This window comes from Haliotis cracherodii, unplaced genomic scaffold, assembly GCF_022045235.1.
Source record: "Haliotis cracherodii isolate W230 unplaced genomic scaffold, xgHalCrac1.p SCAF_3, whole genome shotgun sequence".
NCBI classification, from domain to species: domain Eukaryota; kingdom Metazoa; phylum Mollusca; class Gastropoda; order Lepetellida; family Haliotidae; genus Haliotis; species Haliotis cracherodii.
Window position 1 is genome coordinate 42971505 of NW_027266286.1, and position 17780 is coordinate 42989284.

Consider the following 17780-nt stretch of genomic DNA (forward strand, 5'->3'; position numbering starts at 1 on the left):
CATTATCGGCCAGGTAGTGTCGAATTGTGTTTGAATCATAAAATTCATACACTGTCGAAAGGATTGTTGTATAGGGGTCGAATTTATGTAACATATACGTTTTCAGCTAATGCGGGGAACTATTCTACTGGGCACCCCTTTAAGAGCCGGGAGTCAGACCTTGATGTGTCCAGAATGCGACTTCTTCTATAACGAGAAACATTTTGGTGCTCGTAAAATGAATGAAGATGAATAGTAAATATCGTGCTGTCCCTTATGTTACAGGTCCATCTGAAGAAAATGTAGTCCGGGGTAGAATAGATCTTCAGCAACCCATGCTTGCCATAAAAGGTGACTATTCTTGTCCTAAAAGGCGACTAACGGGATCGGGTGGTCAGACTCGCTGACTTGGCTGATATATGTCATCGATCCCAATTGCTTGGATCCATGCTCATGATATAAATCACTGGATTGTCTGGTCAAGACACGATTATTTACAGACCGGCGTCATATAGCTGGAATATTGTTGAGTGCAGCGTCAAACAACAAACAAACCAAACCAAACCTTTGAAATACACCAGCTTACCAGTAATATGCCACAAACAGAACAGTTGGCACAGACAGTAGCGGGCTAGGTGCTGGGCTGTATTGTAGTGGACGGTGTCTCTGGAGCAGACTAGGAGACGGGCTTTGACGGGGTCTTTGTGAATTTAAATGGTTGCCCGGGCATAAGGTGGCTTGGGATTGCTGACATACTAAACAAAGATCAGCCCCAGAAACCCAACCTTACTCTTTATGAAAGGAAAAGTCTCAACAACCTAAAATCTGACAACACCATAATCATCGCCCCTGCAGACAAAGGCAAGGCAACTGTCATCATGGACACTACCCACTTCAACACCTTAACCGACAACATCCTCAACGATCAATCAACCTATAAGCAGCTAAAGAAAGACCCCACCAACATCCTACAGAAAGAGCACAAGACCTTACTCAACCAACTTCGGGACAGCAATGAAATCGGCCCCACCCTCCACAAAAAACTCATCACCAGTCACCCCAAGCCACCTTATGCCCGGGCAACCATTAAAATTCACAAAGACCCGTCAAAGCCCGTCTCCTAGTCTGCTCCAGAGACACCGTCCACTACAATACAGCCCAGCACCTAGCCCGCCTCCTCGCACCTCTTGGCAAAACTGCCAAGTCCTTTGTGACAGATTCGTCAGAATTCTGTAAGAAGATTCTCGACATCCCCCAACCAGGAACCCTCATAAGCTACGACGTTGTCGACCTATACATATGTCAATGCCCACACAACTTTGAATACGACTCGGGCCTAGGAACTACATATACAGATGTCAATGTCCACACACCATTGAGTAAGACTTAGGCCTCGAATCTACATGTACATATGTCCATATGCACACACCATTGAGTAAGACTTAGGCCTCGAATCTACATGTACATATGTCCATATGCACACATTATTGGGTAAGACCTCGGCCCTGGATCTACAGGTACAGATGGCCATATCCACACAACATGAAGGGAGACACCGGCCTCGGATTTTCATACCCACATCGCGTGAGTCTTCATAAGCATAATGTTTATGTTCACTTGTGGTAACAAAGGGTCCACATTGTGGATTTAATCAGAGGCGCAAGGCAAAAATCCCTAAGACACGTTGATATATTGATTGGCCGTCCCCCTGTCTGAGGTTGTGGGATCTAATATGTCATATGCGTTGCTGGGCTCTTCTGTTCTGGATGTGAATCCTGAGTAGGTGGGGTGGACAATAGAGACCGGGATGTCATCAGGCTTCTCACGGCGGGATGTCCACCATCTTCGTCTACAACAAAACATAATTAATCATGTTTAATTAAAGCCACATTTTCCACTAATACCAATGGTTACGTAAAATCCTAAGTGAGTAGTTCGCTATTGATAAGCAAGGTTTAGCTACATGTACTTTTAAGTATTCTACATTTGTAATGACAAGATAACGTTTGAAGATGACGTTTAGAGTCAGTTGGTTTTGATGTCTGCACCTTGATATGAGGACGTATAGTCCACCAGCAATGGCGACCAGCCCGACACATGTGGCAACTCCAGCAGCAAAGATGCCACCTGCAATAAAACCCATGATGCTGTAACAATTACCATGATTATCACACCTTCATCCTCGCGATCGTGTATCAGTACCCGGATCCACTGACTGCTCTGGAGTGTATAGACATCTGTTTCGATTATGACCCATGGTTTATCAGTATAACAAATCTAAGACAACCACCACGTTAGGCTTATCTCTCCCATTACAATTAGTGAGTGAGTGAGTATGGTCTTACACCGCTTTTAACAACATTAAAGCAATATCACGGCGGAGGACACCAGAAATTCCAAACTGCAGTGTATCTGAACTATTGTTATTTCGTGGTTCACACACCAAAGACAAAATTCCTAAAATAAAGTTTCAATGAACAATATATTATACTTATCACCAATACATGCACATATTTTATCACTGAGTTGATGGTTGATAAAACTAATTTTGAGTACCCTATGTATCATTTCAGGGAAATGAGGGCATATGATATCAAAAGGTCTTTAATGCAAGGGCGTGCTATGCATGAAGTACTACACGAATATTGTCAAATGTGTATAAAACACAAATATTTTGTCAACCTCAGTTGTATCTGTAGGAGAGAATCAGTGCCGGGTGCCAATGGTACCTTGGTGCAAATATGGATTGAGATTTTACATGCTTTCAACCATATATATGCGGGAAGGGCATCTTAAGGGATGTTTACCTGGAAAGTCACTGTTACACAATTGGCTTTCTGTCTTGAGGATCTGAGTTGAATTGGCTTTAATAGTCCCTGTCCTTGCAATTGATCCTTCCTCTGTATCAGTGGTTATTGCAGTTGTTGTTTGAGAAGTGGTTGTTTCAACAGTTGTTGGTGACGGAGTTGTTGAAACCGAGTTTATTGAAGAAACTGTAGTTGAGGAGCTGTTCGAATTTGGCTCAAAACATTCAATGTTTAGCTGACCTGTTGACAAACGAAAACAAATTATCAAAGCTACTCTCTGGTAGATGGGTTTGTTATTGATGACAAGCTGGTTGTCGTATAGCCAAATTGCGATAGCCAAATTGCGATAGCCAAATTAAACTACAACTATTCGTAACGCTTGAATGAATTTACTAAAGTGAGTGTAAATTATTGAACTAATATTACATCACACATTTTTCGTCAGCAATTTGAAATATCCTGTTAAAGGAATTGAGTAATTTGTGAATTTTGATAAAATCCACAAAATAAGAGAAATCATTATTATGAAATTGTTTCCTGGAAGAAGGAAGTATTATATTTACAACAGAAATATATTAAAGGATACTATGACACAGGTACCTCGCTTTTACAGGAAAAAAGCAGTAGTTTAGGCTTTTGGTGATGCGAAAGACATTTTTTTTATGTGACAGCCTTTAACATGTATTCATTTAGTATGAATACACCTGATGACGTCTTAAGTTTAAACTGCAGTTGTTCTGACAGCGAAGTAGCCACCGCCAGTATGCATGTCGCCAGTCGTGACGATGCCAAAGCAACATTATCAGTGCATTGTTTTGGATTCTTTTACGCCTGGCAACATCTTTCACCTGATGATGGTATAAGCTTGAACTGCCGCCGTCCTGACAGTTTTCTGGCTCCAGATGTAGCCACCACCAGTACCCATATCTCCTCACCAGTGGTGACGATGTGAGACTTTGGAAAAATATTACAAGTGGTTCCAATGTTCCACTTCTGTATAGTCATGCTGGAATGACACTGTTTCCTTCCATTAGTGGTGATCATATCCACATTTGTTGTCTGTGACACGGTAAGTCTACAGGAACACATCCCTCCCCCAGTGTTGATCTGTGTTGTAGACACATCCAGTATGATTTGGTTAGAACTTGTCTCAGTTCCAGAGGAGCAGGTCTGTAGACCTTAAGAATAAATGAACCGTTATTTTTATTGAGGCCACACCCTACAGGTACACGGTGGTACAGTACATCAAATACACACAAAAGAGAAACCACGATACGCATGTTAGGATAACCGTCACATGCCTCTTCGCGATCGCATGCTACCAAAACCACGAAATGTTCATAAATCTCTTCACATTGTAAATACATTGAACCCTGAACGAACTCTGGCCGTCCAATCAAAATGAAGGGTGCGGCAATCAGAGACAATCTTAAGCCAATCAGATGTCAGCTTTCTATTACGGGGTGCCCTGAGATCATCGCACAGAGAGCGGTTTTTTCTTTTAGAGTTTTAAAATTTGAATTTTATGTGATTATTATGTTACTTCTGTAATCGAAATGAGTGAGGTAAAATTGATTCAGTATCTCAGCCATGTAGCGATCCCCTATAGTGAACACATATTCTTTTGATCTCAACAAGATTCTACAATGACAAAACAAACACATTCTCTTTGGTCGTACATGTAGGGGCAATGAGGTAGCCAAGTGGTTAAAGCGCCCACATGGGTGCAATGTGTGAAGCCCATTTCTGCTGTCTCCCCGACGTGATATTGATGGAATATTGCTAAACGCGGCGCTAAATCATACTCATTCACCTACTCTTTGGTAATGTAGAAGTGGCGAGTGACTTGGCACCGGCACAGTCGACCGTCTTCAGTGTATAGTATGAAAGAATTCAAGGATCAGTAACAATAGTGGATCGCCTTTATATACTACATTGACACACAACCGGTTCGCCCAAGAATGTGCTGTTAACTTGACATGTGATGTAGTAAAGATGACGTGTGTTGGTATGTGTGCATGTGTGTATGTACGTGTTTACGTTTGTGACTGAGTGTGTGTATATGTTTATGTCTGTGAGTGAGTAGTGGGTTTGGTTTTACGCCGCTTTTAGCAACATTCCAGCAATATCACGGCGGGGGACACCAGAAATGGGCTTCACACATTGTACCCATTTCGGGAATCGAACCCGGATCTTCAGCGTGACGAGCGAACGCTGTAACCAAAAGGCCACCCGGCCGCCCTGTTTGTGAGTGTGTGTGAGAGTGTGTTTGCGTGTGTGTGTAAGCATCTATATTACTTAGTCACTGACTGTTCATCGGGTAGTATACTTACATTTGATAATGTTAGAACAGATGATTGCCTCAGAACGAGCGACAAATCTTAGTCATCGCCATTTAAAGCGCAATGCTTGACTGAGGACCCATGAATTACACATCCTATTAGGTAAAATATATGGTAACGTCTTACCTGAAATTACTATCGGCAGTGTGAGTACAATGAGAGTCAGCAAGACGTCCATGATAATCCAGTTTTGGATGCACTGCTCTGTAGTGAATTACGTGGGGTGTCATTCATATACAACCAAGAAGTAGATGGTTGAGTGATAATCGATATCCTGTACATGTATATGAATAGCTGGCTTGAGGTAATGTCCTGGTGGTTTTTCTCACACATTTTACAAGATAATATATGTTTGATGCGGTGCATGCACACGGCGGAAAGCTCTTTGTTCGTCAAATTATTTATAATATGAATTTAAGGGTTTCGTTAAAAGAAAATCGGAACACCTAACAACATCCTGAAATGTGTGAAACTCAGGCACGACAAATGAATTGCCACAGACAAAATTAGAAATGCATGAATTTACTATACAATTACACATAAACCCCTATAACCCCACATATTTTAACAGAACTATTACACGCCGCCGTGGAATAACTATTTGCATGATAATTAACAAAATATCATATACTGTGAAACCTCGATATTCCGGACTGTATCGGTCCAGGTAAATCGCCCGGGTTAGCAATTTCGAGGTTATTGAATACTGAGTAAAGTGAAAGGTCGCTCTTTTAGGGGCCTGGATTTTCAGGCTAGCCTGGTCCAGGCTAGCGAGGCTTTACTGTCGAATATTCAACCTTTGATTGGGATGTCGAGATAAGTCATTCCATATGTATTTAGATGACATCAGTTTGGTGTGTGTCATTGATCCTCGTATTTTCTTTCGTAGATGTACACTACCAAATGTTGCCCTGAAGAAAAATAAAGAAACGCGTGGTTGATTGTGGTACTGGGAACATCTTGATATCGATCTATTTTTACCCAAGTGTGTACAACATATATTCAACTCTATATTTCAAGTCTCTTAACATAAAACCTAAAATATTAATAATAAAATACAATACAAACGGGTTTTTTAAAGTTATGTTACATTTGCAGTCAAGTCTCATTAATCTGACACTCGTTAATCCGACAATTGGATTAATCCGACACTAATGATGGGAACCGATTAAATCAGTGCTATTTAGACACGTTAATCCGACAGTTTCGCACTCCGGCACACCTAATTTGCAACGAATTACCGAAATCACTCATTAATCAGTCTCCTCTTTAATCCGACACAGTGATCAGCGTACATTTGCCCGCGAATACACAGACCAGTGTTTGGATGCGAGATGAGTTGGCTTGTGGCTACATATTACAATGGCCTGCTTAGTTATCTTTTGGTGGATGCCAGTAGGAACAAGTGATTAAACTACTGGAAAAACTATCGCAAGTGCCGTAGTGGGTAGATTTGAACAGAAGCTGACAGCGAGAGGAGCTTTCTGGAATGTTGTCGTACTAGAATTAGCGCTATCTACCCTTGTTGAGGTTCTGATGGGATAAAATCCAGAAGGTTGACTGCCCCTTTATAAGAAGGATTAGCGAGTGATTCGATGACTTTTGACTTGACGTCTTCCTTTTCTTTTTGTCAAGTGTACATGTAGCATGCCCATTGTCACCTTGTGTTATACAGTGTTATACTTTGTAATTGCATTTGGCTCGTAAGCCTTGCAAGACTACATCGATAATATTGTATGTTGTAATTATTATTATACTATGTATGCCCTCTATGTACACTGTATAAACAGGACATGGGATGAAGATGAAGGGAGAGCAAGACATTATCAATTGTAGCGGGGTTTTTTCTGATTGTGTCTAGGGTATTGTAACTGTGGAATCGTATTATAATTATCCGATCTGGGTGGATTTTCATAGGTCAAGAAATGGGGGAACGGTTCGGTTTAGTATATTATCACCAATCTCGAGAGAGAGGATATCGGTAAAGGTCCCCTGGCAGTTATAAATCTGGCTGCCAATTATGTACTAAATTACACAGACTGTTGTTTCAGTTGTAAACGAATCCTTAATTGCAGTTGATATTAGTATCACTCAAGCTGTTACCGTGAGGTGATGAGAAATGCGATTTAAAGTCGCGTGCAAGATTATTGTACGTATATAGCGGCGTGCATGGTATATGTGTTTGTTTGTTTGTGCATGCGTGCGTGCGTGCGTGTGTGTGGCTGCTTGTTCTAGTTGAGACTAATGCCGATTTTATAATGCTAGCCCACTGATATACCATGCCGCACTTTTAACATGAATACCTCCCTCCGACACGACTCCGAACCGACTAGTCCTTGTTTTAGCCCATTAACAACTACCTTTTAACTCCCTTATTGGTGAGTACAAGGCAGGGTAACAACAAATACCATCCTTTGGGCTTGACGTGGCCGGACATCGAGCCCCGGACATTCCGCTCTCCGGGCGGTTGATTCACCACTAGACCACGTAGGTGGTCTCCAGCTAGTACGACGTGATAATGAATTGCTATTATATTGTTACAATCTGTTTATCAACGTTGGAACATACAATGAAACCAAAGATGACTAGATTATATGTAATAGTCTCTTATTTTCGGAAATTCACTTTGTTGGTTGTCGAGAACCCCGGATAACTCGAACATGTTTCCTGGTCCCCGCGACTTTCGACACAACGAGGTTCGACTATATGTAGTTATATTGTGGGCTTGGGCATATCCGTATCTACACTTTCTCGCGCACCTTCTCTCTTATAGATCGGGTAGACCTGTGGAATTGTCAGGGTGTCGGCTCGTTCTGAAAATAGAAATACAACTGCATTGACTTAACGATATGTGGGGACTCTGCACGAAACAAAGGCCATTTTGCAAGAAACCTATGATTGTGGGTTCGAATCCCTGTTCCCCTCGATGTGTTTCTAGATTTGTCAGCACCATACACGTTCTCGTGGAATCCATCACAGTGGCAAACGTCTGAGACCTTCACTACTCCGGACTTTATTCAATCTGGATTAATATCAAAGGTGGCGCTATACCAAAACCAACCAACTCACTCACTCATTCACTCACTGGCCATTCGTCAAACTGCATACACAAGATAAACGGCAAGTTGGACATGGATGATTCTACAGTAGGTTGTTACAAGGAATTATCTGACACAGTACAGCCATCGTACTTCCTTACTTCCCTTAACACTGATCCTGACATTCTGCTGAAATAAGTAATCAAATGTAAAATTCTTGAACGCCCCCAAACCTCCTAGAGAACGATGTATCAAGAATCATATGGACCTCACAAACTCCGGTGATAACTGAGCCGCATCAATATATATCTTTATTCAACTTTTGACTGTCTTAAACCTCATGCCTCTTTCTGTTTAAGATATATGCACTTTCGTTTTAATGACACCCCTACCGGTCTAGAAAACACATCCCCAAAACTGCAGAATTTAAAACAGAAAGCCCAATGATATTTTCTTTTTCACTGGAAAGTAATATGAATATTTGGTGAAATGACATCATTTATCATCCATACCGCCAGCTGTGATTATAAGACAGTTATATGCTCTGTTCTAATGACGTTGAGCTTCAATCCCATCCATTGTCTGCAAGACAGGATGAATATTCAAAAGTGACCCTCAGTTTTACGACATTTTTTACAACTAGCTGACGTGTGACACTGACCTTGGCTTGACTTTATTTCTAATCCCTTCTTGAGGTTAGTCAACTTTTTTTATAGAGTTATATAAACATCGCCTCAAGGGTTTGTGGTGTAAGAAGTGATCTTCATCTTGACAATCTGGGCCAATAACCTGCTACAACAGTTCCAGATACATAGTTATATTATGGTATTGTGGGTACTGTCAATGGTCAGTGACAACGAAGGAAGCGTTCGTACAATGTAACTAGATATTTTTATTGGCAACACTGGCAATCGAGTTAATTTCGAGTTCCCTCCCTTGGTTGTTTGTATGCTCCAGGACAAACTACATCATTCGAGGAGTTTCGTGATGTGACAGTTTCAAGAAGGCAGGCTGCACCTATATAAGAGCGAGACCAGGGCGATTTGAAGCCTTCTACGATCTAACTTGTGCGCGCCTTATCTACTTGCCAAGCGCGGACGGGAAACCTGTCTGAATGTGTCGACTTCCTGCCAGTTTTCAACACTGATTCCGGAATCAAGAACAGAGCACGTGCCTCACTTAAGACATTCGACAATTAAAAATTCGTGAGTGCTGATATTTATTCTATGGCCAGCTATATATTGCCGTTGCCACGTATTTGACTCATTGTTTGGCCTTTTGTGAATATAAATCTATAAATAAATGAACTGTGTGTTCATTATTATTGATGTTGTTTGGATATGCAGTGCTTCCACAGTTTAGATCTGTTCATACCGATTTCAGGGTTAACCTCGGTATTTGAATTTTGAAATCACCCCGTAACAATAGGAAGCTACAAATATGGAGATGCAATACAGTACTTACCAATACTTTCTGCATGAAACCGTTTACAAGTAATTCCATGAGTGAATGACCTATAAAGTAACCTTGAATATAGCTTCATCTCAACAGGCTGAAATGTGCCTTATTATCTCAGAAAGAACAGTCATATACAAGAGCTATATCAGATATGAAATCTCTTACATATTAAGGTTGCTTGGGAAGAATCGGCGGTCAAATTTGAACAAACACATTAATCACACCGATATTAGTGAGTAAGTTACACTTGGGAAGCTGTTTCGAATGAATGAATGAATGAATGAATGAATACGATACTTGTTCTGCCACTTCATATGGAATTTAAAAAAATACCTTATGTATATCTACTAGATACCTTACTGCTCTCAAAATGTACATTGTAAATTGTTTATTCATAGCACTGTATAACATGATGTCATTGTATATAGTCAAGTAATTTCTAATTGATGTATTGTAAATAATGTATTTGCCCTTGTAAAATCTTCGGATTCAACTCTGGAGGAAATTCATTCATTCATTCATCCATTCATTCACCAAGCTTTCCACACCAACTAAGAGCCTTCATTTATATGATAATATTAAAGTGCAGTGTCTCAGTGTCGTTGGACACGCAATTCTGTGTGGTAATTAGGTCCTTGTAACTCTTTGTATGTCTTTAGAGACTTTCAGAGACTTTTACATGTACATTCACATACATGTTTATGTAAGTTGTCACACTTTTCTTTTTTTATGCCACTGGAATAGTTCAACTGTATTGCGCCCTTCTGTTAACAAATGTTTCTGATCCAGTCAAACCAGTGGTTGATATCATGAGCCTGACCAATCGATCAAATGTGTTCACAGTTTACGACACGCAATAAAGTGTCGGGGACCTACTCCAACCAGAATACCTTCAATGTCAAAGCCAAAACATTTTACCCATACCAGGTGTGTAAGTCACTTACATACCAGGTGTGTGGCATAAATCAAATCAACTGTTCAAGTGTTCTCAAATGTCTTGCTAACACGTACCTTTGCATCTGCCTAGCATCATCAATAGTATCTGGGAGTGGAGCTTTCCAAGTTTCGGGCAACGCTAGAGCTGCAGATCCCGCCAATAGCATGGACGTACCGATTAAAAAGAGAGGGACAGCCCGACCAAAGTCTCCTGATACCACTAGAGCCTGTTTAACAACAGAAATGATTCCGTATGAAAACGATAGCTGTTATTGTGACATGATACGCATCTAAATTTACAGACACACAGACACGATCGCCCTGATGTAAATGCCGAACGGACTTTGTTGTCCACATCCAGGATTCACCCTTATCATGAACCTTGTTACGTTGCTTGATGCGCATTTTGTCTCCTGTCCATGTTCTCTAGAAATCATATTTCCACTATGCTGTCTCAATACTAAACTACCGGGTGAAAGAAAGTACACACCCATGTCGATGATGGCTCAAAATGAAACAAACATGATATGGTTATTCGAAGGATATGTGTCTGATACGGGTATCACAGGTGCCCAGGCGAAATTGGACCTTAAGATAACAGTGCTTCGGTGACTGTACACGGTTTTAGCCAAGGTGCGTTTTGCTAACGTTTGTGATATTTTGTATAAATCCAATTTTATATATACGAATATTCTTTTTTCCCGACTGTTTACAATGTTTTATGTTGTCCACGGAACATATCTGTTCACACATTAAAATATCGTTTATATTTTTGTGAAAATAATAAAGAGACATAAGTTTAGAAAAACATACCAGGTTAGCAATGTAAGGCGATATAGTTCCTCCAACCCTGCAGAATATGTTAGCAACTGCGAGAGCCGAGTTTCTGATGACAGTAGGGAAGAGTTCTGAAGAATACAGCCAGATGACGTCGAAACTTGCCACTGCGAAACCCCGACCAGTCAAAGCTAAGGCAATGGTCAGCCAGTTGAGAGCTGGGGAGAATATAGAACATACTAATAATACATAATCTATATTCACTCTGTCCCTCAAATATATTTGACAAATTATCTGTAAACTTCGAAGGCAACATTTCTAAAAGTAAGTGAGTGAGTGAGTGACGTCTCAGTCAGCAATAGTTTTCCCAGCTATATTACGTCGGCCTGGAGGTAATCGAGAGCGGACCAGGTGCACTAACCAGCAAACCGGTAACTACAAGCTGAAACAACGCTCCAAGTCACATATATATCCTGACCACATTTCTCCCATTTCAGCTGGTTCTTTCGACAATAATCAGTTACGGGTGACCCATCATAACCTGGAACCACCACATAGGTGGAGATTATAGGTGTAAGCAATAACACACTCCATATGTGAAAAGATACATACATCAACATATCAAGATAATTATGCCTTACACATATCGTCATAGAGCACAGGTAGAATGGTCGCTGTGCAGCACAACCCGCCGAGGATCATGGTGGTGCAGAGAAAAGATTTCCTTCCAATGCGGTCGAGGAGAAGAAGGCTCGCAACATGGCCGACCAGTTCAGCCACGGATGAAATGAAGAAGTTTGTGTAGATACTCCCGCCAAGATTAGCCACGTTCAGGCCGAGGCCAAAGAAGCCGATACTAACAACGAACCTGGAGGATTAGAAGTGTTTGAAGTTGTTCTACTAAGCTGTGCAAGGAAGTTAAAACTGTTTTTTCCAAGAATCCTAGAAAAGAGAACGATAGCTATAGCTGGAACCACAACGTTCGCCTCATCCATGATTGTATCAGTTCTTAGGCTTGACGGAGGCAAGGACAAACAGCCAATGAAATCACCATTCATCTGCGTGTTCGCCGGCCATGTGGCATTTCACGTTTGACTGATCGCCACATTGTTGCCCATCGCCCTTTATTGGAGTAGTAGTCTGTGGGTACCAGTATGACATATATGGGGGTGGATCAGTGATGGTATGAAGTTGTCTCACCACGACACCATTTCACATCGTCACAGGGCAGTGCGACCATGATAACATATTGGCGCTATCGTGCTAGCCTATTTATGCAAAGAAGGTGCAAGTTCGTCTTACCTCATTTTCCTCTGGGACGAATCCTTCAAATTCTTAGAATACCTCATTCCAACTTCAATCAAAACCACATCTGCATATTTGCCAGACACTCTTTGCATGTTATTTTTCTTGGATATGGTATATTTCACTGCATAGTACATTACGCTACAACATGTTTCTTGTTATATATTGGGCTAAATAGTAAATACCATGACATAATACGTCATGTGACGTTTTGCGTGTCAGTATTTGTTTTCAACCGGCGAACGACAGGCTTTCGACCGAATCTACAGCAGGTTGTGATCCATCGTGAACACTGTGAAGGACATCATCCATACTTTTACTAGTACATATTTAATACACAATGGCTATGGCTATTTTTCAACTGTTGGCAATATCTGATGATATCTCAACCATGAATGTTTCATATTACACCTGAAACCAAAGTAGCAAGAGAATAGCCTGATTATTCCTCGAACTGGTAATCAGGGACAATAAAGCATTAATTGAGCACCACTCACGTTTTCGGAAATGTGCCACATTAAAATATGATTGATGTGATTCATTGCTGGAAACACCGTGACGACAAAAGAGTGGTAAACTGACAAAGTCTGACACTACCATCACACTAATAATGAACATGACACTAGCAATCAGTACCAATATATTGGCATTACACGCAGAAGTCTAAAATCGTTTATTTCTACAATGCTGAAGGGTATCAGCACCCATACAACACCATGTAACAGACTGTCAAATTATGAAGTGAAATACGATTATTGTCAACTTAGGAAACACCATGACCATGGAGTCAGTATCTTGAGAATGAACCCCTCTCGCGGATGACATTCGCGAGACGTCTCCTCAGCACTGAGATCCTCTGCAATTCCCGGTGCAGAGCTTAGGTCACTTCATGCAATTAATGGTGATGCACGTTGCACGTTGGTCGAATGCTGATGATGCTGTCATGTCTTTCCTCTTAGACGAACAGCATGATTGCATGAAAGGCCTTGAACCTGATATATGGGGCGAAACTATGTTACTAGTCTCTCATTATGTTAACAAGTGGCAGCATTCGTTCATACCCGCTTCACTATGACATGAAACTACATTGTTTAGTTTTTAATTACATTCAGGTATCTATTTGATATACTGTATCTTCAATACTGGAGGAAATAAAGACAATCGATCTATCTATCTATCCATAATGCATCTAAAGACGAAGTAAGTGTTGTTGATCCCTACCAGTTGAATATCACCACTAGTGTCCGTACAGCCAAAGAGGGATTTGTGAATATTCGCCAAAGTGGTTCCTCCATCTTCTGTTCTAACATGTTTTCACTGAATATGTCAGACGGTAATGTCTTCTTGTTGACCTTGGCAGCATGACGTAATAGCTGGTCCGCTTCCTCATACTTCTTCTTACTGATCAGCCAGCGTGGAGACTCTGATATAAGCCTTAAACGAAGTTTTAAATTGTATATTAATGAATAGAATTGTTCTGTAGTGAGTGGGGTAAAATCGATTATACAACAATAAAACAGTATGGTAAATATTACCAGATTCATCAAAGTAAAACATAGCTAGGCTATCTTTATAAGCACTGCATCAACAGCATGTAACTGATACACATATTAACAGTGTGTTATGGAGACCAATTTCGTAGGAGTAATATGAAATTATTTTTTCCATGGACCCACATCCCTTGAATTTACAATATGATATTGAGATAAATTTTAGCAGCACCACGATCCCAAGTGGTGGGTTAAATTTCTTTCGATTTCCTATGAAACAGGCACACGTGTAGAGAATTGAAATTGCAATCGTCTTCTGGGTTTGACTGATGTGATACCATTTATTGATTAAAGGAATTGTTCAGTACCCATCATAAACTTTCACGTTGTCAGCAGAAGAGGTGAACAGAGGCCTTGGGTCATTTTCAAGTTTAGACAGTATGTGTGATCTGTATAGGTCAAGAAGGGATCTAAGATCCCCTTCGCAACACCAGGAATTAAAGTGACTTTCAGCAAGCCTTCAGGTCAAATTGGATTGTAAAATTATTGGTCTTCAATAACCAAACTTCCATTATTCATTTGCCGTTCCACGAAACACGGCTTGTAAATGCTATTGAGCGCCAATGAGGTTGATCTACAAGATCCCCGGAAAGCTTGCTGTGTCATGGGCGTGCCTAATGACGATTTTTAAAGTGTTACAAGAAAATGTGTGATTGAAGTCTTCATCCTTATCAGAAGTAAAATCAATCTTTAGCTGTATTAATTGTTTCTGTTATTGACAAAACATGCACACAGACAGATATCGTTAAAAGGAGTTCTCAGACACTTTATATTCACAAAGGCTTACCAGTAATACACTAGAAACAGGACCGTTGGCACAGAAACTATCAGCTGCAGGTGTTGCCAATCTCTCACGAAGTATGCCAGTGTAGCTGTTATGAATGAACCGCATGTCCAGAAAAACTCACATACGATGCCCGTCAATACTCGCTTTGAAGGCCCAACCAACTCGACACCTGAAATCAAACACCAATCATTTGTCAAAATAATTTTATTTGAGCGGGTAAGCAAATGTTGTTTTACGTCACATTCAACCATGATCCACATACACGACGGTTGATCGCAATTAATGTAACAAGCCCCGCCAGGGAGTCACAGAGCCAGCTTTCAGTCAGTTCACACATTGTGATCATAACCACCTAATCTCCATTTCTATCTGCTAAATAGCTGATGAACAAGTGGCTGTAGTCTGTCTGCCAGACCTAAGAAAATAATTAAAAAGGAGTCCAATTCAAATTGAGACTGATTTGCAAGTCAAAAGTCTCTCAACGGTCTTTCTGTCTGCAGTGCTCACAAGGGAGATTCTGGCTTGTTTATGTCAGTTTAAGTGGTTCTTCCCAGTGACACTTCTGGAAGCTTCTCTCCCTTGTCTAAACTTAATGAATACCAAATGTCGGGTCTCCTAATTATACACGTTATTGGTTTTGCATCAGGAAGAGAAAGCTTTCTGTCACAACATTCACAGAGGGTCTCCAGATCCGGAAATGGATTAGGCATTCCTACCTACAACAAAACCGTTGCCCCAGACATCCCGTTGATGCAATAAAGAAGACTGAGGATGTCGAAGCTGGGGACAAAGGCTATCGAGATGGCGGACACAATATGCAGGATGATTGATGCCATGAACATCTTCTTCCTTCCGATGCTGCAGACAAGACATATACCATAGGTGGGATCAACAAAATATTGTGGATATATGACATGCTTTGAAAGTGTGTCATATTAACTGGACACGTCCTAAAGGCAATGAGTTCTAAACCTCCACCACTCTGAAGTTGCTCTAAGGCTCTGTTTGAGTCTAAACTTGTCTCACTCAGTTGGGTCTATCAATGTATCTATCTGTGTGACGGGTGCCAAATCAATTGTTTGAATCAGAGTTTGTTAATGTTATTTGAGTGTTTTCTGTATTTATGGTCGAATTATTTTCTATGACAAGATACTTACAAATCTGCCGGGGGCAACAACAACACACTTCCAACCAATAGTCCTAGCATGGACATCGTCTGGGCATGAGTCTTTGTCAGCTTCATGTCGCATACCCATCCAAACTGAAAATGTTGGAGCAAAATCTGTGTGCTGGACATTACCGGAACAACAACATAAAAGTAGATACAATATTAATACATGCATACACATACATGAAGTGCATGTTGTTTTAACGCTATAATCAACAAAACATCCAGCTACATATTGCAGAGGCATTTGCATAGAAAGTGTTTGGACCAGTGATTGAAAGCATGAGCAAGAAGCCGCGCTGATGGCTTGCTTGTCAAACAGCCGATGCAAATAACCAGCCGATTCCCCTTTCATGAGGCTCTTACTTTCAATCATGAGATACCTGTGACCTTGAAGGAAGAGAATGTGTGGATGTCAACTTCTTTATTATGCGGGGCACAGCTGTCGGAGTATAAGCTTACTGCTTCATCAGGTTATTTTTACCTGATGAAGGACTTAGCATATCCTCCGAAATTTTGTGTTCCTCATAAAGAAGTTGACATCCACAATTTCTCTTCCATGTATGTAGCACTTATTGTATGACCTCGTAAGTCAGGGAATTTCCAATTCACTTCCTTGGTTTTACATTTTGCTTGTTTTGTCTTTGGGTCTAACGGTGCACAAATCAACATTTAAATGTAGATTTGGACCAATACATACCCAAAATCGAAAAAGGGATGGTTTTACGTAAATGACTTATTTAAAATATGGAAACGTTTTAGGCAAACCTTTGTGACAATAGTTGAACTGAATATATCTGTGGCGTAGACCCATTTTTCACATTTTCTTGAAGTATTTGTGTAAAACACATCTCCTCTTGTGCCATTGATGACATTGTTAATGAAATAAGAAGAGTAGAGTTGTGCCCCTTCATTTGATAGAGGAATGGCTGCGTTGACGGCACGTGCATGTTGCTCGCCCTGAATGGTGTATGTGTCATTGTCCCAGTCTGGGAGGGCACACCTAGACAGAATCAAACGTAAATTTATTGGATTCAAAATAGGACAACCATTGTGAAGACCGTGGACATTACATGACGGTCAATCCCCCAACAAAACAAACAAAACCTATGTTCAATTGAGGTCTATGGGAAGACCATCAATATTGCATGTCGAGTAACTCCTCAACCTTTTCATTGCCATCTTTCTTATGACTTGGATCGTGGATGTTTTTGACAAAAGCGTAGGTTCGATGGCTGAAATAAAGATATGTGTTCCTTAAAATCATCCCTAAAACATATTATTGGTCGTGGGAAGCTTAAACAAAGTAAATGAAAGATAAATGTTCCTTTGGAATATAAAGGCAAAGTTCCCGTGATGGCGCACCCGATGGTAAAACTAAATTATTTCTAAAACATTTAATTTGTGAACTTTTTGGTCGAAGGATACATAAATAAAACTTATTTATAAGCATATTATGTAGTTCTATATACCTGTGGTCTGGTACTCCCAGTGTAAAGACTAGCATCATTATCTGCACACCGGATGATATCACAGGGATACATAGCAGGAAGTATAGCCTCTTCTGATAGGGGCCAAAGTCACCCAGGAGCTTCACGATGTCTTCAAACTTCATCTCGAAAGAAAGCTTCTG

At 40.6% G+C, this 17780-nt stretch overlaps 1 protein-coding gene and 1 pseudogene across 1 annotated transcript; both read right to left on the bottom strand.

Annotated features, from left to right (window-relative positions):
• Positions 1-1653: 1653 nt before the first annotated feature.
• LOC139475440 (uncharacterized) lies at positions 1654-5306 on the bottom strand. The gene is made up of 5 exons (XM_071258653.1): positions 5255-5306; positions 3635-3964; positions 2787-3026; positions 2028-2106; positions 1654-1828 (listed from the first exon to the last, which is right to left on the bottom strand). The coding sequence occupies exons 1-5, from the start codon at positions 5304-5306 to the stop codon at positions 1654-1656; spliced, it is 876 nt and encodes a 291-aa protein (XP_071114754.1).
• A 2589-nt stretch (positions 5307-7895) lies between these two features.
• LOC139475441 (organic cation transporter protein-like) lies at positions 7896-17762 on the bottom strand (annotated as a pseudogene).
• Positions 17763-17780: the final 18 nt, after the last annotated feature.